Source organism: Varanus komodoensis, unplaced genomic scaffold (assembly GCF_004798865.1).
Source record: "Varanus komodoensis strain SLA01 unplaced genomic scaffold, ASM479886v1 scaffold11, whole genome shotgun sequence".
NCBI classification, from domain to species: Eukaryota; Metazoa; Chordata; class Lepidosauria; order Squamata; family Varanidae; genus Varanus; species Varanus komodoensis.
In genome coordinates this window covers 1,487,180-1,512,140 of record NW_025335317.1, presented here as the reverse complement: position 1 = coordinate 1,512,140, position 24,961 = coordinate 1,487,180, and the positions used below count along the sequence as shown (strand labels likewise).

General features: G+C 48.2%; 1 protein-coding gene across 1 annotated transcript; it reads right to left on the bottom strand.

Annotated features, from left to right (window-relative positions):
• Nucleotides 1-1,395: 1,395 nt before the first annotated feature.
• HELLS (helicase, lymphoid specific) lies at nucleotides 1,396-24,955 on the bottom strand. The gene is made up of 22 exons (XM_044420195.1): nucleotides 24,935-24,955; nucleotides 24,691-24,806; nucleotides 23,987-24,109; nucleotides 21,833-21,889; nucleotides 20,193-20,229; nucleotides 20,052-20,116; nucleotides 17,958-18,002; nucleotides 15,804-16,028; nucleotides 15,081-15,263; nucleotides 13,619-13,762; nucleotides 12,133-12,329; nucleotides 10,698-10,794; nucleotides 9,649-9,810; nucleotides 8,271-8,416; nucleotides 7,864-8,002; nucleotides 5,359-5,442; nucleotides 5,164-5,283; nucleotides 4,209-4,325; nucleotides 3,576-3,735; nucleotides 2,295-2,391; nucleotides 2,032-2,108; nucleotides 1,396-1,883 (listed from the first exon to the last, which is right to left on the bottom strand). The coding sequence occupies exons 2-22, from the start codon at nucleotides 24,784-24,786 to the stop codon at nucleotides 1,795-1,797; spliced, it is 2,460 nt and encodes an 819-aa protein (XP_044276130.1). The 5' UTR covers nucleotides 24,787-24,806; nucleotides 24,935-24,955; the 3' UTR covers nucleotides 1,396-1,794.
• Between the last annotated feature and the right edge of the window lie 6 nt (nucleotides 24,956-24,961).

Below are 24,961 nucleotides of genomic sequence, written 5' to 3'. Positions count from 1 at the left end.
CTGCTCGGCCTGTTCGGGATGGGGTGGTCCCCCCTGAAGGAGCAGGTCCGTAGCTTCGGGTTTCTCCTGCGCTCTGTGCAGGGCTGCCTTTGAAGGTGGCCCAGAAGCTGCAGCCACGCTGAGAACTGGAGCCCGTGAGTCAAAATGCACAGGGCAGGTTCTGCCGCAGCTGCACCAGCTGCCCTCATGTCTAATTCAAGGCTTCGCGCTATAAAGCCTCTCTCAGCTGTGTTCAGCCTCTGGGGCACCCCTCAAAGTCCAACCCCAAGGGAGGCGAGCAGAGTGGCAAAACAGAGCAGGGCTGTCTGTGGTTCCCCCCAGTCTTGGTAGCCCACCTGGTGCCAAGCTGGCCGGGCTGCATCACCAGGCCAAGGCAGCCCTTTATGTGGAGACCTACTTAGAAGACCTACTTGGCTTCCCGGGGCCTGCGGGGATTATCCAGGAGATTCTTTTTTAAAACCTATGCTTTGTAGGGATTTTGCATAAATTTTAAATTATCATTAAAGTCTTGTTTTTATGATACTTGTAATATATTTTATTGTTTTGTTTAATGCATTGTTGTAAGCTGCAGTGAGCTTCAGCTATGGGGTGTTCTAGTAATGAAATAATTTGAAGTCCAACTTTTTCTGCAACACAGGTTGAAAAATGGATGATAACTGGCACTTTCTTTTGATGCAACATTCATTTTTATGAGGGTATAACAAGAAGAAAAATACTAGCCAAACTTGTTTCTGGATGTAACTAAGAACTAAACAACCAATTCCTTCTTTTTCAAGTAAATGGCATGTAATATCTTGGTGACTTTGAGAACAAATCTGTCTGCATGGACTGATCATAACCAAACCACCAGGTAATAGGATTGCCCAGAGAATTCATTAACTATGACTTGCCAACATTCAATTTTGAAAAATTAAAATAAGCAGAGCGTCAGAATTTAAAGAAAATCCTCTGCCTACCTTACAGCACAATCCAATCATGCTTAGACAGAACTCTTAAAACTCCCAGGATTCCCTGGCTAGCATGTACATTTTTTCTCTGTCTAAAACATGCAGCTGATTGCACTATTAATGAACATTGGCTTCTTCAACAAACTCAGGTTAAACATGTGAGGAGAAAGTGGCAGTCTCCTGCCGGATATACTTCCAGGCCACTGCTGACAACACCGAAAGCAAACTTTAAGAAGAAATAAAAGACCCACAGGTGTGGTAAACAAAAATACTGGCAGGAAAATGGCGACAGCAACAGGGCTCGTGGTGAAGAAACTCCGCACCACCAGGTTTATATTTTCAAGCTGGGCAATCTAATTCTCCATGGCAGTTCCAGAAGACACTGCTACTGCTAACAGACAATGCCTGCCAAATGCAGCTGTTTTACAAAACATTCAGATTTTCAACGTAATACCATACAGAATTTATTTAGTAAAGTTACCAACAAGTAAAGCCGTACAATTTGAGTTTGTAAACAAGCACAGAGCATTTTTCTCTGTCTGAATAAAACCACAATAAAGGCAAGAAGTCAAAATATCTTTTTAAAAAGGTATTTTGCAGAACTTCTACAGAAAACTGTACAAATTATATAGCTAGCTGCTATATAAAGTCTGGAAAAATATAAAAAATATGTCTGGTATCAAAAAGAGGATCTAAAAGCCCTCAAATGTATACTTAGCCATGTCACATTTTTTTTATCTCTTGAGAAAAACAGGGCTTGGAACCAGTGTTTGAATTCTGAGACAGAGATACAGTAACTCCCATGAAGCTGTCTGTGTTCAGGTGACAAGGGCAAGCTGGCCAGATTTCAAAACTCGCTTTCTGGATCTTCAGAATTTTCTACTATCTTGAATATTCCCCTTTCTTCTTTAAGTTCCTTAGAGGTTTTCATTTGGTCTTGAAGAAACAAGGAAAACACAATTCAGAGGACTAAATTACCTGAAGTACTGGATTAATGAGGCAGAATATAATCCAAAACCAGTTATGGGTTTTGTTTTTTTTCATTTTTAAAAATGTGATTGAATCAAACATCGTCTGTACTTACTGATAAGGTCACTTCTGTCCAGGAGTAACTCTAAATCCTTGTCACTTATGACTTTCTCTCTTGATCCTTTAATCTCTCTATGAGAAGAAAGAAAGACAAGCTCAGCCCTAACCAAAACTGCCCAGAGAGTCCAGCGATGTTCAGCAGACATTCTGCTGGAAATGTGCTTCAGACTGAAGCTTAGTCATCCAAAGGTTTACATTTCGGTGTGGTCTCATGCTTATTTAGGAATTAGGCTCTTTTTATATTAATTGTTTGCCTACCTGTCGTAGTCCCTGGATCGCAGCAATTCCATTAACTCCTTGGGGTCCAAGCAGCTCTTCGACTGGTTTACTCCAAATTTCCCACCTTTAAACTGATCTTAAAGGCCACAAGAAAAAGACATCTTACTCAGTGCATCGCTGCTCTGCTCTGCCACTGATTCTCTCAATGCATGCGCAGCTGACTGTATCACAAACGACAATATGTTCGTCAACACACTGCCCTACAGACCTGTCTCACTCTGCCTTTCACAGAGCTCCCTGAAGCATTTCTCACACGGCCTTCGATGCCATATGTTACGCACAAGCTTGAATGCATGTTCAGATTTATATCATAGGGGGAAAAATAGTCACTGCAGAACGAAAGCATCTCTGCCACAACTTAGCTAGATAAGCCTGTAGGAACAAAATGAGCAGCATCGCTGCCGCCAGGAGTACCATGGCAAGTCGCCCTGCCTCGTCTTCATGACTCTCCTCCCCAGCTACTTCATGAAGGAAACCTCACTAACTCCACTAAACGCTCCACACTCCGCACATGCCTCCCTACCTGTCTATGGTCCGGGCTATTAATGCAGGAACAACGGTCTAGGTTTCGACTGCAGTGCCCCTTCTGGCGCCTCCCCTCCAGTGTGGCAGTGGGCTAACAGCAGCAGTGGCGCAGCAGTCAAGCCGGACTCTCTGGAGTGCTCACAAACTAGCCGTACCACCAATGTGCCCACGGGTGAACCGGGGCGCGCGCTGATGATAGGTGTGCGCATGCAGACACCCAGGGTGGCCCTTACGGCCAAAGATCTTGTGCGCCTCAATTCAGCTTAGGCGTTTCTGGGCGCCACGTCTGGCAAACGTATCCACTGCTAAGCTGGCACACAGGGGGGTCAAACAGGGCTCTTAGCGGACAGCTGAAGAGGCAGCTTCACAGGGCAGTGGCCAACTTGGCCCTGACAGGGTCGACTGAACGGCCTAGGCAAAGCTACCAGAAGGCACTTGAAAGGCCTCCAGGCTCCGACTGAAGAAGCTCCACACCCATGCTCCACATCCCCAACATACGATTTGTGTCTCTGCAAGAAGTAAGGTTATGAGAACAACTCTGAGTGTGGTTAATGGTTCGCAGAGCAAGGACACCCATGAGAAATAAAAGCTTCTGCGATAAGGGTGTGAGAACACTGTTAGGCAACACCTGCTAGTTTGGAAAGCCACAAAACGATCAACAGTTGAGAGGAATTCATTGCTTCCCAAAGGAAAAACTCAATATGGAACTATACGGAAAATGGCATTATTATTAACTTTTGTGGATAATTAGCTTCTCTAGCTTCCGTTTGGCTGCAGCTCGCTCTACAATCTTCTGGTCAATGGTGTTTGCCGTTACAAAGCGATAGACAACAACTGGTTTTGTCTGACCAATTCTATGGCACCGGTCTTGGGCCTGAAGGTCCGACTGAGGGTTCTAAGGAAAGAAAAGATGTGGAACTAAGTCAGTAAGTGAAATTGTGCTGCTCAGGAACTAAAAGTAGTATCAGATGAATGTTCTGGGTTTTTTCTCCAAGAAATACAAGTTTCGCCAGAGTAAAAAGTGCGAGCTGTTGTCAAAGACTTGTGTCAGAAGACGAAAGGCGGCAGGAATCACAAAGCCATCCAGCTACTCAGAAACACTGGCGATCGCTTGCAGCTCTTATGGAGAAAGCTCAGTATTTCCCTCCCCTGCACTGATCGTTCAGTGGCTGGTGTTTTCCCCATCAGGTAAGTGCTCCTCATGCTATGCTGAAAAAACACATCTAAAACTGCACCAGAGCTCCGGAGGAAGTGGCTGGGGCTCCTTTCACTGGAGGACTCCGGAGCTCCGTGTGCGCAGCAGTCAGCACACAGCCCTTTGGGATCGGGGCCTATTCCAGTGTAAATGCACCCATGTGCAGAACATACCCAGTCACTGTCATAGATGATGACTGTATCTGCAGCAGTCAAATTAATGCCAAGACCTCCAGACCGCGTGCTCACCAGAAAGATAAACACCTCTGGATCTGTGTTGAAGTTATGCATCTGTAAAGGGCAGAGACATCAGGGAGAATAAAAGGACGCCTTCCCCAAGCAAACTGTAAGCAACACACCACAGGAAAGACAACCTTCCGCCATGAGGTGCCTCCCTGCTTTACAGCTATGGGGAGCGGAGCGGGATTCTCTGGGTCAGCTGCATTTAACCTTCCACCGTCTTGGCTCCCTTCCAAGCACCAGTCAGAGCAAAGAACGCGTGTTCTGCCAACACTGGCAGTCTGCCGTGTGAACGCTTCCCAATATCTCAGCTACCGCTCCTCAGCACATCTTTCTCCACAGATTCCCCCGTGCTTGCTGAAGAAGCACCCTTTAACTTAACTGTGCGGCTGAGAAGATTCAGAAAACATGCAGAAACAGTGCATTTTAGAACCCTGACCAAACGAAAATCCACCAGAGGAACTCCCAACGGGCATAGAGTTCAAGACACCAGCTCTCCTCAGAAAAGCCCCCACCTGAACTGGTAATCAACACATCTCGAAGCCCAAGTCTGTTCAGACAGGGTAATGCACAGTGGTTACACAGCCCTTTACATACCAGGTATCACGGCACATCTCAACACAGGCCAATACTCTCCCTGTATTAAAGGGGAGGGGAGAAGAGGCTGATCCTGTCTCCTGGGGAGGCAACGCCACCAGGAATACCCAAGATAGGGAACTTCTGGTTAATAGCTCGCCCGAGGCGCCATGCTGTGGCAGCGTCCACGTTCCTCTCGCTGCCTTCCTTCCTTGTCCTAGGCTAGTGACTAAGCCCTCAGCTCATGGCATACGTAAAGAACTTCACGTGAGCCCAGCGAACTAAGCCGATGGCTCCAAGGGAAGTTACTCACGTTTTCTTCTCTCTCGGCATAGGACATGGTTCCATCTAGGCGACTGAACTGGTACTTCCTCAGGTAGCAGTAGTCCATCAAAATATCCAGCATCCGTGTCATCTGTGAGAAGAGTAGCACCTGCACAGAACAAGGATTGCTCAGCAACCTTAACTCCAGTGCTCAAGTGGTTTTTGCTGTAGCTACGAAGAGTACCTTGTGTCCTCGCTTTTTCAGTTCTGGGAGCATGCGATCCAGGAGTAGAAATTTGCCGGAACTCTTCACTAGATCCTCGTCAACCTTGATGTGAGAAACACACAATTGAGAAAATGAGTTATATTAAATCAGCAAAAGAAAGTGCTGGCTTGACACACTCGCTTTTATTGTCCTTCTGGTATTGATGTCCTCAGTCCAAATCATATTATTAAACAGTAGCTCATCAGTGTCCAACTAAGACGGACAATCTGAACTTACTGTGCATTTCTGAAGGGTTGGGACAGGCAGAGTTTAGTTCTGGGGAGAAAAAACTAGTTCCCATGTGACATAGTAGGGAGAGTATAGACTAGGATGGGAAAGACCTGGATTGTAGTCCCTCCCCTAGAGCAAAGATTACTGGCTAAATTTTGGCCATTCACAAACTCTCAGCCTAACCTACCTCGCAGAGATGTGGAGAGCAGAAAACAACTCATATATGCCACCTTGGATTCCTTGGTGGAAAACTAGAATGTAAATGCGATACATCTGTCCTCTTCCCTGACATGCATTTGAGCAAGCATGATACGAAGGGCGAAGGGCTTCTTCTCAGCTCTCAAACCAAGCCAAGAGCCACAAAGAAACCCCTTAGCCACCACAAATGAAAATCATGTACAAATGCACAACGTTTTTAAAAATATCGTGTAAGCACACTGAAAAGCACAAAGCTGTAAGAAACACTGAAGCAATGGAATCGGAAGGACAACCTAGCAAACTTAAAGCCAAGGCCACTGCTGAGAAGTTTGGACATCCGAAAACAATGAACTAAGATCCTTCTACTTTGTTTTTCCTGGTTTCCATTTAAACAATGTGTGGAAAGATGAGCCCACTGAACCCCTGAGACTGGAAACACGTGTGTTTGGTTTTTCCTTCTTCAGTGTTTCTAAGCAGAGGGAAATGTTCTCTTCTGGAATGAGGATAACTGCTTCATCTTGAGGGTGAGATTGTCCTCTCCTATTCACTATAAAGAGCAATTTGGAGGCTACGTAAACCAACAACCTGTCTAAGGTGACATCTAACAATGTACTGGTGTACAATGAACAACAGTATATAAATGTAATAAATAAACAGCCAGATTTTCAGACAGCGGCCTTCTTAAACTGGCTCTAAAGTTCGAGCCCTGTGCATTGCAGGGGCAGCGGGCCCCTTGGGACCTCTGCTGCCATGCCTTTTGCTGCAGAGCAGCCTCAGGCCTGATGAGCCGGGGAGCAACCTGGTCGCCATAATGTTCAGATTTCTAAACCCGCAGTATCGGGAAGAACGTTCCTGGGGGCTTTCCTAGTGGTCAGGCCGTGGCATCCTGGGTCCTTCAGATGAAGAGAGAGCGAGCAGACAGCAAGCCAGACACATTCCCTCAGGCCCAAAGGGCAGGAATCCCTGTGTCACAGGCAAGAGAGGGATGGAACATGCCACTTCCCAACCCTGATCAGGTACCAAGGTGGCAGTGACAAGTTTCTCTGAAGACATGACGTTGCTTTATTTGAGGAGGAGGAGGAGAGCGACAACAACAAGGTCAAAATATTACATGACCAGCACAGAGCTCACAGGAGGAAAGCCGGGCATGGAGTTCCACTGGAGCGCGCGCTGAACTGGAGACAACCTGCTGCCATTTTTATGAACTCATGGAATTGTCTTGGATTTATGCCTTGCACTTCACCCAAAATGAGACGCTTTGGGCAGCGGAGGGGCCGATTCCCCTTGGGCCCAGCAGCTGCACCAAATGGGGGAAGCTGGACATGACCGGCGCAATTCAAGAGCAAAGTGCTGTGGCGTCTCAGCAGCCACCCGGGCACTCCTCTGGCTTGCCTGCAGGAATGCAAAGGGACGTGCCCACTCCACGGCCTCTTGGCACACTGTCTGTGCCGCAGCAGCGGGACGCTCGCGGGCTGGTGGCTCTTCTGGAAGGCAACCTGATCCACAACATGCCTGCTGCTGCGGTAGCGGCCTGAGCCCGGGGCCAGAACGCTCTGCTGCAGAGGATGCGGGTGGGGAGGCAGATCCTTCTTCTTCTCCTGGCTGAGCTGGGGCTGGGCGGGGGGGCTGCGCTTCCTGTGCAAGAGCAAGGACCCTCTGTCGCTCACGCAGGAAGACAGGACGAAAAGCTGGCGCCTCTGGGAAGTCCCCGCCTGCTCTGGGAAGTGCAGATCGAGGTCTGCCTTCTTGGTCCTGAGGGGCCGAGCCAGTGCTAGCCGGCCTGGCGCAGGTGGGAGCGGCAACGAGTGGACTAATTTAGCAGGTCAAAAGAGCCACACAAGCTGCCCCCACGCATCATCCTAGGAACAGTCACTGAGAAAATGCAACTATGGCTTGGATTTAGCATCTGGCCAGTATCGTATTTTCAGCATCACGAGTACTGTATCCATTCACTGCTAACTGGTTGTATGAAATGATGCCCACTGAAATATGGATTTTCTCCCACCAAATGAAAGGGTTCCACCTAGATACGAGACTGCGACGGAAAGTGCGTACCTTAAACTGCTGCGTAGCAGAGTCCAGCGGGTACTCGATAAGGTACGGGTGATTGCAGCACTTCCTCAGCAACATCATAATGTTCTGCATTTTCAGGTTGATTTCGGAATCCAAAGGGACGTTCATTTCTATCACTGGCCTTGCAAAGAACAGGTAAGATTGTCAGTATGACAGAATCAAGGGAAAGGTAAAATCCAGCTAATATAATTGCACCTCATGGCATACTTCCTAAAATTGCTAGTTTAATACAGGCAGTGTTGGAGGTGTCTCTTTTGTACATGGCTAGATATTATATATCGAAAGAACTAATTCAACTCCAAAGCTTCTACTACAAGCCATTTACAAATGCTGCTCCTTTTGGTGCAAAGAGATTTCTGAAATGACACAAGCCATCTTTAGATAACTACCTCTCTTTTTCAACTTCCTCTTGCATTTTACTGATCAGTTCTTCGAGTCTGTCAGGGAAATCATTCTCACCAAGTTCACGGTAACTAATCACCTTCCGACTGCGTCGCTTTGGCCGACCTGTACAGCTCAGCTCAACAACTTCTTCCTATAAAATGGGAGAGCACCCACACCGGTCACCCTTTCTCATGACCCAGCAGGAACAGAACAGTTATGAAAAGAGTGTACGTTACTACGCATATAAGCAAGTCCAGTGATACCAGCAATGTTATTTCTAGTTCTGTTTAGTCACCTCGTAAAAGCGTGCTGACAGTTTCACACAGCTCACGTGATAAACACAACATGCATAACTTTGACTTTTTATGAAAAACATGTGCACAAAATGGGCTGAGGAGCTGAAGACTCTTACAGAGCCTTACAAAAATTGTACAAAAAACAAAACACATTATAAAACGGACTATGAGATCACTGGGAATAGTGGGGAATTAATGAATTTGCTTGCTAGTTGTGAAGTCGTGTCCGACCCTTCACCACCACAAATTTACATAAAATTAATGAACAGATCCATTTAAATTTGAAGTGGTGGTGGTGGTGGTAACGGACAAGTGACTTGCAGCAGCTCCTCTGCTTCTGCACAAGGGGCTGGGGTGAGGGAGCAGTTCCCGCCAAAACACTCGTGGCTGGTAAAACTCCCCAAGGGGCTCTGCACTGTTTGGGAGATGCACAGGCATCAGTTTCTCCTGATGCCCAGCCTGAATCTGGGTTGTCGCAACTTGAATGCATTGTTCCGTGTCTTGCACTCCGGCATCAGCAAGAAGAGACCTAGACCTTCCTCTTTGGGACAGCCTTTGAGGGACTTCTAGAGGGATACCTTGTCCCCCTCAGTCTTCTCAAGGCTGAACATGCCCAGTTCCCTCAGTCTCTCCTCTTCAAATGAGAAAAGATTAGAGGAATTGGGTGTGTTTAACCACCTAAAAAGCCTTAAGGAAGGAATCACATTTTTCAAGTGCATAAAGAGTTGCAATTCAGAAGACAGCTACAAGCTGCTCCTGATTATCAACATGAATAGCACTATTAACAACAGGCTTTAGTTACTGGAAGGCGTAATTCAGTTGAACGGAAGGACAACTTCCTACCGATCCAAGCCGTCAACGGAACCAGTGGCCTAGGCCCTAGGGATACGGGACTCTGTTACAGAGGTGCTCGAGCAGGTTCGGCCGGCCGGCCGTCAAGCATGCTTTCAGTGGATGCCCACACTGAGCCCCACGGCAAAAGTGGCCCCTGCAGTTCTTACTGCGCACACAAGCGCTGCTCATATGGGTACTTGCAGAAACGAGAGTGAAAACGATTTAGCATGAGGAAGCCGCCTGCGTCAGGTACCTGGTTATTGCCCAGCAGCTTCTGGATGGTCTTGTTCACGATGGCGCTGTAGAAGGTTTCTTGCTTCTTCACAAGGGGCGCATAGACCACGACTTCACGCTTAGGAGGAACCTCCATAGCCACATCTGATTTCAGTCTTCTCAGTAAGAAAGGGGTCAAAATCTAGAGTTTAAATTAAAAAAAATTCTAACAACTTGAGCTCAAGCAAAGTAACTCTGTCCACTGCCAAGATAATACGTTCGAACACCGAGGATATACTGCGTGCAGTTCTGTCTCTCCTTCATTCTGCTGGGCGTCCTGTAATTTTGAGTACTGCAAGACATGTTGATAGCAAGGAGGGCTTTGGCCAGATCACTTATATGTGAAATTGAGTGCTAAACCCAATGCTGGTCCTACTTGAAGTAGGTACCGGAGACGCTCTACACAAAAATCTTCCTCAGAAGGCAAGTATTTCCACTTTTGAAAAGATTTTACAAAAAATAAATCAGAATATAACTTTAATAATCTAAGAAGCCATACTAAAGCAAAAAACAGTGTGTCCACAATCAGAATAGTCCGCCAAATGCAGAAGCAGCTAGACCTGTTTGTACAGGCTTACGATGACTTTCCTATTCCAACTCTGTGGAGTATGTCTTATGCCGTAATAAAGGTATCGGTCTGCACAGCTTTTGCTGCAACAGACTAATACAGCGACTCCTTGGGAAGCCCTCCTCTGCCTTTAGATGCGAACCGCACACCCCGTCCTGCGGAAGGTGCTTCCGCCCACGCCCCACTGGCCAGACGGTGGCTGATGCCTAGCTGACGCGGCAGCAAGTGTTCGGGTAGAGATTACCCACCCCCCGTTTTGTGAAGATATGCTGCTCCCTGGAAATACCCAAGCAAGGCATGCGGCGACACGGAGTGGGCCAGGCGCGTGCCCGGGCACAGCATGCGCGCGCACATGCGTCCAAGTGGGCTTATCAATGTCACGCACCACAATACTTGCAAAGAACAGCAGAACGTGCAGCGGACAAGCACTGCCAATACGGGAATGCAATGAAAACGGAGACCTGGTGCAGCATGTGCAGGATGTTCTGCTCCCTTTCCTTGGCGACAAGATCTGCAGCGATCTCGGAAATGCTGGTTATGTCAAACCAGGACTCAAAGCTGCGGGAGAAACCAGAAAGAGGTCACAGCCTTGCGGGTTACGCGGGGTCTATTCATCTCTGTGCTGAAGAACATCGTATTTTACCTTTATCCCTATTGTTCTGCCAAGACAACACTCACAGAGGCGTCTGATACTGGATGACCAACACCTGATTAAGAAAAGGCAGGGGAGGATCTCCCGGACTGGGGGGTAGGCAGAAAGTGCTGCCCTGGGGTGGGCCGCCTTGCTGACCTTGACTCGGCTGTGCAAGGCCTGCCTGGGATGCAACAGACTGGGAAGTAACCGGGATGGTACACGAAGAGGAGGAGATCGTGCGAGGACGGGCACGCAACCTGTCCCAAGGGATGGAGCCCACGCAGGCCACCACCACTCAAGTGAGTGACGCCAGTGCAGGTAGAGGGGCCACTGGCCGGCAGCCTGAGTCACATCCTCCCTCATTCCCGAGGACAGGCAATGAGGCTCGGCTGCTTCGTCTGGGGATCCCAGGTGTGCCGTGGGGCCCTGAGCCCCAAGCTGGCATGGCCAGTGGTCAAGGAACAAAGCAGGCTGCAGTCCAGAAATACCTGGGAGGGTGGTCTATGCCCCACCCCAATCAAAGCTGTCTCAAGACCCACGGCTGCAAGAGGAGGACCGGGCCCTTTTCCTTAACAGGCAGGGAGAGTTCACCTCCACATACAGAGCCGCTCTTCCTTGGACCTAGGTGTGGCCAAAGAACGTGAGGCTTGGAGAAGACTGACATGCTATCCGGGGTGACCTATTCTGTTGCTCAAACAGTCCCTGCATCTGTTGAGATCCGCAGTGGGATCCTACTCCACCACAGTGCAGGTCTTTTGTCAGGATCCTGGGGTGGAGGACGTCTCCTTCTGCATGGTGGGGGGAAGGGAGCACCACGGTGTCCTCCTTGCACGCACCCTCATGGCTGGAGGGTCACTCGCACCCTGCTGCGGTTTGGTGCTGGTAAAGCACTATCCCAGGATCACAGACAAACGCCGCTTGCTGGAGGAAGAGACTCTGCCTTGCGAGGGGCCTCTTCCCAGGGCGTGGCCTACTCAGGAGGCACCCAAGGACGGGTGGGCAGGAACTTTGCTCCACGTGACAGCACGCCACCGGACAGGGGCAGGCAGCGCTGGAAGGGACTTCCCGCACAGGAAAAGGGACGCGAGATGACAGCTAATGGCGCGGCTGTGCTGGAGGGAACGGAAGGGTATACCGTGCAAGGGTGCTGCCCTCTGTTGAGGGCGGCTGTGGCACGTGCTTTCCAGCGGTCAAAGGCTGGGACTGACACATCTGTGGCATCAGACACCGCCTGTACAGAATAGCCACTGATCACTGCTCACCTTTTCAAGTCATCAAACACATCAGGAAGAAGGAAATTAAGCAGCGACCAAAGCTCGGATAAGTTGTTTTGCAACGGAGTTCCAGTTAATAGAAGTTTATTGTCAGTATTAAACCGCTTTAACTCCCGAATAAGGCGACAATTCATATTCTTAATCCTGTGTCCTTCATCCACAATCAAGTATTTCCAATAGAAGTTCTAGGGTAGAGAAGTTCCCAGTTATTTCAAAAACCCAAACCAGAAGTCCATTAATTCACACGGGTTCAATTCTACCAACTCGCCCATTTAACTGACTGGAAAATGACCATTTTGTACTTGAGCTTCTTATAGGAGGCGCCCCCCTGATTTAGGGTAGGCCACATCACTGCTTTTTTTTACACACTGGCAAATAAGCCAGCCTTTCCTACCCTGCTAACAGCCAAATATAACTCCCGTCATCCCTGGCCATGGGACATCCTGGCTGGTGATGATGGGACATACAGTCCGGAACACCCAAAGGGGGCTGTGCTGGGAAAGGCTGCTGTGGGCCCTGTTGCTTTTCAAGCCGCTTCTTGCACTCTTGATGATCATTAAAGAGATCTACCAAATAACAGCACGGCCTGGGGAACGCCTGAGTTTTTGCAAAGGGACCGGGTGTATCGGCCTGCCCTTGTACTATCGGCAGTTCTTAAACATTACTTAAGGTGTCATTCCTATCTCTCGCATGCACCTGTTCACACGTGCACACAAATCTGCACACAGATCCTTAGTCTGTGTGTGGCCACTTCGTTACACAACCAGGCACCAAAAATAGCATTAAGAGATTTCCATGACCTAAGAAAGAATGCATAACCTCTCATAAAATTGACAACTAAGCTTGTCCTACTGCCTCACATTCTTTTTACCAAAGCTAAATTTACCCATGGCCTTAGAATGCACAGCTTCCTGATAACAAATGGAAGATTCCTAGGAATCGTTTTAGCGACCACTTACAGCAACAAGGTTAAAATGATACATCCTCAGCAGAACACGCATGCCACTCTAAGCAGTACTGCATAGTTATCACAGCAGATTCCACTAACAGATTCTCACAGCTGTGAGTCAAAGAGCACCTTTAGTGCTCACAAGCCTCTGGACGGAGACACTGATGAGCATCCAGGGCAGAGCTGGGGAAGCACGAAGGACGTCTTCAGCTCCGCTCCTCCTGCTCTGCAAGCAGGAGAGGCCACAGCTTGATGCAGAGCTTTCATCTGGGAATCCAGAGCATTCCATGGCCCGCCTAGCGCTGCCTGGCCAGCCATAGGATTCCTCTTTAAGGCATCTTTCTTATTTCAAATTTTTATTTGGATTGGCTTTTTTGAAGCAGTGTTCAATTACTGTCAACTGATAACATTTAACATCACCGTTTTAATCTGTGCACTCACGCTGTGGCGTTGCACAAAGTGTCACTTTGGCTTTATGAAGGACCACGAGTAACCATGCCGAGGGGATAACATTTCCTTACAAACCTGCAGGGAATTTCTGTCTCTCATCACTATTTCAAAAGAGGTAATGACCACAGGATGGACATTCAGGGAACCTTCTCTCCTCCGGATTTTATGAATCAACACACGCCGTTCTTGCTGGGTCCCGTGGTACAGCATTATAGGAACCTAATTAAAAAATAAGAATGCAGCACAACTCACATGCAAATCTAACAAAGAATTATGAGCAAAAACAATTGATTTTTCAATTAATTGTTAACGGACAACCAAGAATTAATGCTTAGCCATGAACTGGCCGAATCAAGACAGGAATTCATGGTTTAAGGTAGACTTGCATTAACTGTGGCTTGCATCTGCACGCAGCCAGCTGCAATGAAGCCGGTTGCCCAGCCCTCGCCCGGAATGTGCCGGGGAGCTCCATGGTGTCTCACTGCATATTCCCTCCAAGAGAAGGACGCCATGCGGGAGGCTCAAGCCCGCTTCTACCCTGCGGTTGGTTCTTATCCAGGCTTATTACGAGTATCCTTACATTACACTCATGCCTTGCTGCTGCTTAAATAGGGACACAAGGGACTATTCGGATGGTTTCAAATATGGTTTCTCTTATTCAAGAAAAAGCATTGTCTTTCAGTTTTATCTTCCAAGGACTGTCCAAAAGGAGATTCTTCTGCGGCAACCCTGGCCACTTGACGTGCAAAGCGCCGCATGGTCCCATGTCTTGCCAAAAGTTGAGGTGTTAAGCACAAAGCAAACCCATGAGAACATCTTGGCTTGCAAAAAGGTGGTGGTGATTACCTCACTCCCGCTGCAGTAAGAATCTCTCAATTTTAAGTTTGAGCCAGACAGTTTTCAGTGTTTCCCATCTTTTCTGCCCCTTCCTGGGTGTTTCAGAAAATGGAAAAGTGCAGTCTGTATCATTTATGGGAACAACTCTTTTTGACAACTGTGAAATTTGGGGATTCTTTTCAAATAGGTGTCTGAAGAGGCTAAACAGGGGTTGTTTGATAGGGACTTAAGCAGTCATGAAATCTATCCTTCTGCATTTTACGGTACTGGCACTTAAAAAGGAATGGCTCTATGGCAGTACCTTTAAATAAGGGTGCAAGCCACTGCACTTGAAAGACACACACCATATCTCTCTTGTCTCACTTGGAAGCCTGACCTTATGAACTCTCTCCAAGGGAACGGGTGTGTCTAAGAATATTCATACCTCAGGACAGTACTGCCAACCTTGTTAGCTCCTCGGAAGGACAAAAATGGAGGATTTTTCTCTGAGCAGAGGTTGCAGAAACCTCTGGAAATTCTGTACTTCCTAAAATGGGGTGCAGAAGGGCAGTGGAAACCAACTTGGGTTCCTCACAAGGGGGAAAATGGCAGGATAGAAATGCAATGGAATAATAATAGATCAGACAGGAGTCATCAGTCATCACAAAAGGCCACCCACCCCTTGAAAACAGTCCTTTTTATCATTCTAAAGCTATTTTACCTCAGGAGTAAATCTTTTGAATTCTGCCACCCAGTTAGGGAGTGTAGAGAGGGGCCCACAGATGAGGAATGGCCCGGCAACTCCCCTTTCCACCATCAAGGCTACTGTTGCAATGCACTGGATTGTCTTTCCTAAGCCCATTTCATCTGCCAAGATGCCGTTGATGCCATTTTCCCACAGCATCTGAAAGAAAGAAAAGCTGTCTATGCATATGCTTTAGATACCCACTGAGACCGAAATCCATCGATATATAACATAATTTATGCAGAGTGGTCCTATTTGTAAAACTCTTACTTGATTAACAGCAATATTAGTAATGCATTACCATAAATTGTTTGAGCTTCAAGTGTACAGGCTAACTGTGGATTAGAGCAGTTTATCAGCTCTCACTCTCTGCTGGCTCAGTATGCAAGTTCCCTGGTGCAGCGGCCGCTGGAAACGGAGCCTCTGCAACCAGGCACATCAGTTTGGGCATCGCACCGGTTAAGCATCATGGGCTGCTTCAACCGCTGAACCGCACTTTTGCCAGAAGCGGGAAGCCGGGCGGAGTTTTACCGTACAGAAACGGCTGGAGCTCTTGCACCAGATATTCCGACCCCGTTTGAAATGCATGTCCATGTACTTGCTAACAGCAAGGGGTGGCCATTCAATTCAACACATGCACATCGTTTCTATGCTTCTTTAGTGAGACGAACAAGGTATCAGTGGAGTGTCAGTTCATACCCTGAGCCATTCCATGCCTTCAACCTGGTACCACCTCATTACGCCCCCAGTGAAGAGCTTCGGTTGCTGAAAAGGTATCGGCTGCCCATTAAATTTTCGTACGGGGTCAATAAAGTGCTTGGCGCCATGGCGCACTGCCTGGGCCAATCTGTCTTTAATCATTGTATTCGAGTCCCCATTGCTCTGCAGGCCATCTGAACACAGCTTTGGAGGAGAGCTTCCAATCTGCAGGAAAAAGTAAATGATTTAGTAAACACGCCTGCAAGGCCCTCAGGATTCCGCTCTTTTATCAACTAACACAAAGCTGAAGGCTAGGCTTGGCAGAGTCAATCTGCTTTGCAAAAGCAAGCCCTGCAGTTCACCTCGAGTGGAAGATAATTGAATTCCGTGTATTCAGCCAAAAAAACAAACAAAAGCCCCGTGCCAGGCACTCCTGTGACTACACCAGACAACCACCAAAGATGCGCCATTTTGTATCCTTTCAAAAAGGCCACATTCGCAGCTATGCTGTTAAAAATGCTGCCCAAAACTGTAACATATGAAAGATACTTGCTGCCACGGGCCCTTATAAAGCTTCCATGTATGTCAGGCTGATGGCAGAACACCATGTAACCTGGCCGACAAGCCCGTTCTGGAGCATTGGTTTTGCAGCTGCTTGGGGAATGGGAACAGTATTATGCCTTTTTGCCTCTCAAGGAAAAAGGAGAGAAATTCAAGATGGCTTGGAGCAACTTAATCCTCTCCATTTTATCATCACAACCCTGCGAGAGAGCCACGGAGTTGTCAGCCAGTGTACTCCAGGACGACTAAAACCAGGGTCTCCCAAGACCCAGCACGTGGTCATAGTACCATGACGACTCTCCAGAAACGCAGGAACTCATGGGCAAATGCAGGCAAAAAGGCCCCTACCGAAGCCAACTGCACAGTTTTTACTCAGTGGGTGAAAGGGCAGTTTCTAGTCACTGTGACCACCTTTGTAGTCTTGTAAGCAAAATGTCCACCCAGGAGTACAAAGTCCCAGGTCCAAATCCCAGCTCAGTCACAAACCTTGCCAGGTGCCCTTCAAACCGTTATAATCTTGCCTCAGCAGGAGTCTTTTGGGGAGGGGAGGAGGGAGGGAGAAACAGGTACATCACTTTGATTTTGTGGAGGAAAGGTGGAATAAAAATGAAACAAATACATATTCATTCAGTAACACTGAATCAGATTTGTTTTTTAAACAAGGTCGTCTTCAAACAGCCTGCTCCGAGATGCCCCGCCAGTGAGGCAAGACAGGCACCTGCAAGAGAAGGAATGCCCAGAGACCCACCTGGGGCTCCAACCGCATTTTTCAGTGCTGGGTGAAGCCTTTTTCCTTCTCCCGGGCACTTTGTTAACATATGAGAACTTTTTCATTACTTTAATTTCTTCTGGTTTTACTTTGGTTTTATCCGATATTGCATTGTTTCCAGCCCATGCTGCCGCCTTTCTCGCAGTTTTATCGGGTGCTGTGCATCTGACCGTACCAGAATGCCACAGGGAGCAAGTGCTTTGCCTCCACCAATGCCTGACGCCATCACCAGAAGTGGTGGCCACACACACGTGCAAAACATGCTGCCTAAGGCTGTGCAGACGCACGTGGCTCCCAACAATGTCACACTTCAGACAAATGCAGAAATGCCTGTTGTCTGAATGCAGCTTCTGATCCAGTGTTACTGAATAAATACTCGCTCGCTTCAGTTGCATGCAACCCTCCACGAGGTGCACCTTTTCTCCTCCACATCCTCACAATGGTGACTGCATGAAATGCTGCTGCTTCTTTTTTTTTAACCGGGGCATCCAAGGCAGGTAGTAGACTCACAGGAGATATCCTTTATTCAAGTAAATTCGCTTTACACTTTTACTGAGTAAATAAGAATCATACTCCATATCCAATCATTAGAACAAAGTGGCCAGGAATCTTACTGCTATATTCAAGTAGCATTATTTAATTCCAAATGATTTATGAAATACTTAGAATCAAAAGTTATTTGAAAATCACTCGACAGTTATTAAAAGAAACTTTAGAAATTTCTTATCACAAACTCAAATACAAGAACAGCAGGTCCTGAACAGAAAAGAGTATTTCCCATGAAATCAAGATTTAAAAAACAGAATTTAAACAAAACTGTATACCTGATCATTTTCCACTTTGCTTTTTTTTGCTGCTGACAAGATTTCCTACCAAAAAGAAAGTGCAAAAATGAAATGTCCTATTAATAACTTTAAATGAAACTAACAACAACAGGAAGGATAGCATGAAGAGTCTAGCATAAGGAGCAGAATGATACGGAAGTGCACTGGACTTTACCTAACATGAGGACTATTAATTTGGACAGTAAATCTATACATGTTAAACCACTCTGAGCATCGAAGTTTAAAATATTTATCCCACAGGAGTATGCATACAGCCAGAAGCAAACTGAATGTGGGTGCTATACAATGTTTATGTCACATTGTATGTCTTCTTAAAGGGTACTGGGTCCCTATCTGGTATCACAAAAATGCATTTGCATTAAAGTGCAGCCAAGATATGGAGTATGGGGAAGAAGAATGGAAAACAAATGTCTACTGCAAGACGGCAAGAAAGATGGAACTGACAGAGTAAACCATTTTGCAGCGAACACCGAGACCTGGACCAAGAGGCGTGCCTTCCATGCAGACCACCCACCTCCAAGCTGCATTACCGAGACCAGGAGTACCTACCGCGGTGGGCAGCGCTGCGGAAGACTGACTGCCGCCCAGTCACGCCAGTGCCACATCTAGCCAGACTGGATGTGTCCTTCACCCTGCATCTCTGTGTTCAGTCATGACACAGAATCATGGAAAAGAAGGGCTGGAAGGGGCCAGAAGGCCATCAGGACCAACCCCCTGCTCAGGCCGGGACTCCAAGTGAAACCAACCCTTCTCAGAGGGCTGTCCAGCTGCATCTTGACAGCCCCCAGGGTGGGAGGGCCCACCGCTTCTCCAGGTCATGCCTCTCCATTGTTGTACTGCCAAATTCAGCAGGAATATGGCTTGCTGAATGCCATGTCCTCCACTCTGGGATGACGGAGAAGAGATTCTGGCCTTCCGCCATGTACCTTTCAAGTGCTTGTAGGGGGCTCTCCTATCTCCCCTCAGCCTTCTCTTTTCCAAGCTGTTCTCTCAGTCTCTCGTCAAAGGGGCTTCCTTTGCTGGATCACCCTTGCTGCCTCCCTCTGAACCCTTTCCAGTTTGTCCGGGAGTCACAGGAAGCCACACATCACTTCACCGGGCACCCCCTCTGCATTCACCATCCAGAAAGAGGGGGGCAGTCCATGAGGGCAGAATGAGAACTCTGCATGTGATCCTCTCCTTCACGCTTCCACAGGTGATTCTGAAAGCTGCTTATCACAAGTTCTGCTTTCAGAATCCAAGAGGAGTCGCATTCCCCTGGAGGTCCCCCTTTGTCCAAAGGAGAAGCGCCCCATTCACATCTACCTTTTCCATTCAGCCATGTTGTCTCCGCTGAATTCAGGTTGTGTAAGCTCAGGGCGTGTCACAAGGTACGGAGCGGGGGCTGAAGAGAGATAAGCCCTGCCTGTCCGCACGCTTACACGAGCCCCCGAGCAAACGGGGAGCGGGACCTTTCATGTTTCATTGAGGTGCCGTCTGTCGAGGGCGTGCGAGGCGGCGTCGGGCACGTGGGGCGGTGGCTCACCTGCCAGAGATCTCCCAGCGAGTCCAAAACCATCTCCGAGTGAGGGAGTGAGCCGCCACCACCCCGCCTGCGCTGTGAGGCAGTGGTGAGCACGCGTCAGGGAGCCAGGCGGAGGCGGCTTGCTCACTTGGAGACCATCTCCGAGCGAGGGAGCGAGCCAACCCCTCCCCACCCGCACAGCAAGCGTGTGCGCGAACGGCAGCGCGGGCCGGATGGATGGCCACGGCGGGCCGTAGTTTGAGGACCCATGGCTTACAGCACCAGAACTCAGAATACATCAGGCGTGGTACCTTCCATTAAAACAGGTGCAATTAATACCTGCCTGTTTAACTTTTTCAGTTGTCTTTGGTGATAATACAGCTCCTCTTTTGACTCATCTAAACCTTAAAATAAATACTGTAAATATATTATGTCACCTGAACTGAAACAGTGTTGTGGGGAGTCAACCTTACAGCAGGTCAATCGGAGACTAAATCCCTCCCTTGCTCACTAGGTATCCTTGGGCCCAATCGTTGCGCAGAGGGTGCCTTGGTGCCCTTAGGATTTACCTCTTTCGATATGACATCAGAAATGTTGTATGTTCTGTCTTCTCTGGCTCTCTTCTTTTTCGTAACTGCAAAAAAATTGAATGGTGGTATCAGCAGCCAAACTTTCTAGTATCTTAGTTTTCCAAAACTGAGAAGACTCACCCTGTTTGCCATCTTTCCCAGTAGTTTGTTTTTCATTCTAAAAAAAGAAATGAATACAAAAGCATTTACTTTCATTTTTGTATATACTGATAAGTAAAACTATAACCATGAAAAACTATTCTCAAGCATTTTAGAACATTATAAATTTTTCTAAAACAATTCGAAGAATCCTAAGAACAAACTATTTCAAAATACTTTCTCAAGGTGACTCTATTGCACAATGATTAGAAACTAGAAAATATATACTTGCAAAAATGCTTTTCTATACACACAGGAACTTCTCATTCATATAAATATTTTAAAGTAAATATTGTTATTTACACAGAAATCACAGTGTTTCAGAAATTAAACTCAATAAATAGCATCCACAGTGTACAAGTAAAATAATAAACCCACTAAAAAAATAAAGCAGCCACCATCCCAAAACAGCATGCTGCATTGCAATATGGGGATGGGATGGGGCTTCATACAGGATGAGCTATTATTTGAGATAACTGTGCTCCAAGCCATGCCAAGGTTTTAGAAAGATGAGTACCAGCAGAACCCAGAAAGAAACAATCTGCTAGGACAAATGTTTCAGAACTGGTGACCAGTGGGAGAGTGTCAGTCCACACCTGCAGTATTCTGCGCCAGCTCAAGTTCTCAGACTGCCTGCCTGCAAGAGAAAGCCTTGCACACAACAGTAACTCAGGCAGGAAATCGCCAAAGCAGGGATGGCCGAGCAGGATCTCTGCCTCGGAGCTGCAACAGATCATGCTAGATGGACCCATTCAGGCCGCAGCAACCCTCTTGGAATCCAGAAGCAAAGCCAAGCCCAGCAAAACCCACACCGCTGCCCAGTCATTCCAGAAGGGTAGCAGCAGTCAGTGGGCCTTCAGGCTGCTTGCTCAGACATCCAGGAGTGTCAGCAGGGTTTCATCCACCAGCCCCCACCCTTTCTCAGGCAAAGTCCCCCACCAACATCGCCAAAGCTCTGTCTAAACCTGCCCCTGAGACCAGTGCATCTTTTCCCCAAGAAAAAGCAGCTTTTGAAAATCCCCTGCCCCCACACCGCCCAGAAAAAGCTGTTCTGTGCTCATGAATCTGTTTCACTGGATTCATTCCTGCAGGGACATTTTTCAGCTCCCTGCCTCCAACTGCAAGCCAAGAAAAAAAATCAGAGGGAAATTCCATCAGCACAAGGAACTACCACAAGGAAGAAAATGCACACACTTGGATGAGCAGAAGTGCTTTCTGTTCTTACACAGGGATGTTGGATCCCAACCAAAATACAGGGGTACCTCGGCTAATGAACGCCTCAGTTCACAGCCAAATCGGGTCGCGAACAAAAATTTCATAAAAATTTTGACTCGGGTCAAAATCGTGGGGAGATGGCCGCGATCTTCGTTGTTCTTTGCCACTTTGCTTTTTCACATTTTTCGGATTAAAAAAAAATAGTTACAGAATGGATTAACCTTATCTGCATTGACCCTTATGGGGAAATTTAACTAGGCTCACAACCAATTTGGGTCACGCCCAGAGTCCTGGAACGGATTAAGTTCATGAGCCGAGGTCCCACTGTATACAACATTATCACCACAAAGACGAGTAAACATTTTTGCCACAATCTACATTTATCAAGTTTTCAAAAATTATTTTACCGTCGAAGCATTTAATATCTCTTTCTTTTTCTCTAGCTTTTCTTTCTTCCGTTGTTCCTTAAAGAGAGAAAAATGAATGTTTCTAAGAAGTACTGCCTACACATTTGTAACACAATCTACAAACAAGGTTTAAAGTACACAATAAGTGTTTACAAATGCAAACTGTTTTGCAATTTTCAGAAGATACATTAAAGGTTAAACTAAAAACGGCATGCCCATCCGTTGCTGTTTGCCCTTGTCTGTGCGTAAGCAAAGGCCTAACATTCGAGGCCTGTGAAAGACCAAGCGCCACGGTTCAAGCAGGCGTTCCAACTGATGCGAACAGCAGAATCCTGCCAGACTTCGTGACAGTGCTGCCAATTCTGTCCTCATGCTTACACCAACAATACTGTTACGGAAGCTAGTAGTGTGGCTTAGGACCACAATACCTGTTGGAGCGCCTCCACCCGCTATGATCCACCCAGACACGATGTTCAAACTCTGGTGCCTTCTGCCAAGCACCAATTCCAAGAGAGTCCAGATGATGGCTTTCTTAGTGCCCCCCGCCATCTACAGAATGACCTCCCCACTGCAGCCTAGCTGGTGCCCAATCTTTCATCTTTTCAGTGAAGACAACCCTCTATTCTGAGGCTTTTAAAGACCTATTCAGCTACTCAGGGGCTGGGGGTGGATCACAAGATGCTACAGTCTTTCTCCCCCTGCCCTTTGTTATTCCTTGTTATTGTCTGTTTTTATTCACGGTTTTTAGTTGATTTGAACCTTTTTTCTGCTTTTCTGATATTTTATTGTACTTTTATCATCTGTTTTATGGACTGCATAAACTGCTCAGAGAGCTCTGGTTGTGGGGCAGTACAGAAATGAAATAAATAATAGCAATGCCAGTGTGCATGACACCAGAGACCCGGTTTCTGCTCCCCACTGACCATGACGCTGACCAGGTGAGCCACTGACTCACAACTTTGTCTCACGGGTCGCATGGACAAACACAAGAAAGTCCACAGCATCAGCGATCACACACTTGCCCAGCAAGGCCATTCCAACAGCAGTGCCCCACTGCAGGGATCCTCAGGCTCCCGCCAGGGAAACAGCTGATGAGGCCCATCACTACAGGGTAAGAGACAAAAGGCCTGATCACCGCTTCTGGAAAACTCTTTGCTATGGCTACTTCCTTGTAACATGGAGCTCTGTAATTCCACTTTCTTCAAATTAAGCAGATGCTGGCACAGGAGGCATCATTAATGACCCCCCCCATTGCGGAGGGGGGGATGCTGATTCAGAGGCGCACCAGGGCAGCCATTTTATGAATGGAAGCAGCCCTTTCATGGCAGCCACTTTCTATCGGGCCCCCGCCCCCCCACACTGTCAAAATTACAATCCATCCACAGACTCAGAAGGATTATATTTTATTTTAATATAAAAATGTTTTAATAAAATAAAAATAAAATTATGAACCCCTGCTAAGAGAAGACTACTTGCTTGCCAGTTTTTCACCCCATGTGCCTCTGAAAGTCTTCTTATCCCCCTCATTTCTTCCCACCTCCACACGTAAGTTTTACCTTACCCCAATTCCCAGTTTCTTTCACCCTCCTTGCTGCTGCCTTTGCATTGTGTTCTACAGCAACATCACACAAGTATGTCTTTATTCTCATTTTTTAAAAATTATCTTGTCTTTCAACCAACTCCTGCAGCAGAGGTGGTATCAGTAGCTGGCTCATGAGTACAGCAGCCCCAAATCTCCAGCAAGCAGCATGCCCCACCACCCTGCCAACCATGGGTGGCGCTAAATGAACCCCTCGCCAAGACTCTGGCACTGCATCTTTTAAGCAGTACTCAGACCTCAAGTGCTGCCCCACTTGACACAAGGCGACGTCCCCTTCGAACTCAGAAGCATTAGTTACTAGGCAACCTCCAAGCAGGCCAGAGCTGATGTTGTGCCTGCAGCCCCTGGTTATCAGTGCAGCTCTGCATTTTGCATAAGTTGCAGCTTCCAAACAGCCTTCCAGGGCAGCCCCATGTAAAGAGCATGGTGGTACTCTAGTCTAGCTAGGCTAGACTGAAACTAGGTTATCCCTATCCCAACAGGAGTAGCGCCGAGCCACCAGCTGGGGCTGGTCGAAGACACACCATGCCACTGATGCCCCTGCTTTTTCTTACCTCCAGCTGCTGCTGTTCCATTTTAGTTAGCAAAAACTTTGAGTAGATATTGCTTTTCTCAAGTAAGTGTTGAAGCCTCTTGTAGCGCATTTCACTAGAGTCTCTGTCCCAGGACATGCGTGCCTACGGGACAAAAAAGATGCAACCTGCTGCCAGTTTCAGCGGAACAGAGCATCCATCCCAGCTGCACAGACGCAATACATTAGCTGCAAGCATTACATGACACCCACTTTAAGCCATTCTATTCCCCTGCTTTTTCCCGAAGCCTCACGTGTAACGTAGCTTTGTGAGCCCGCTGAGGATGCAGACCACCACGGGCAGCAGAATATCCTGTTCACACGCAGCCAGGAAAGAGGCCGAGTGCAACCAGGGCACACCACATCCTGGCAGCGCCGGTCGCCTCTCCCGCTGCCCTCCGGAGCGCCCACCGAGCCTCTTCCCGGAGGCTGCCCTGGCCAGAGATGCCGCCGCGGCGGGTCCCTCGACACTGGGCGCGGGGAGGCGGCCCCGCACGTGGATTCCCCAGCGATGCTTTTTCCAAACGTTAATTAACTGCAACCCAAAACGCACCCCAAATGGGGCCATCTGCATAAGGCGTCGCAAATCAGGCGCGCGAATGCAGCCCGGCGCCGGGGTCCTGTCCCGGCGCCGGAGAGCCGCTCCCGCCCGCGAGCCCGTCCGTCCCGCCGGCCGGCGCGGCTCACCTTCTCCAGGATCTGCCTCTCCTCCTCTCGGCCCTGCGCCTCCAGCGCCGCCTCCTCCCGCAGCATCGCGGGCGTGATTGCCGCCGCCTCGCCCATCGTGGCCGTCGGCGGGAGCCCTGCGCACAAGCGGCCAGGTGAGGGCCCGGAGCGCGGCGCCACGAGCCCCCTCCGCGCGGGCGCGCCCCCGCCCCGCCCGCCCGCGGGCCCGCGCGGAGGCCGCCCGCCCGCTCGCTCGCTCACTCACCGGCGCCGTCCCCGTCGCCGTCCCCGT

Coding starts and splice junctions, on each gene's coding strand:
- HELLS (XM_044420195.1), bottom strand. CDS start 24,786: ATGGGCGAGGCGGCGGCAATCACGCCCGCGATGCTGCGGGAGGAGGCG. Junction 21,890..23,986: donor TGGAACAGCAGCAGCTGGAG/GTAAGAAAAAGC, acceptor TCTCTCTTTAAG/GAACAACGGAAGAAAGAAAA. Junction 9,811..10,697: donor TCCTGCACATGCTGCACCAG/GTCTCCGTTTTC, acceptor TTTAAACTCTAG/ATTTTGACCCCTTTCTTACT.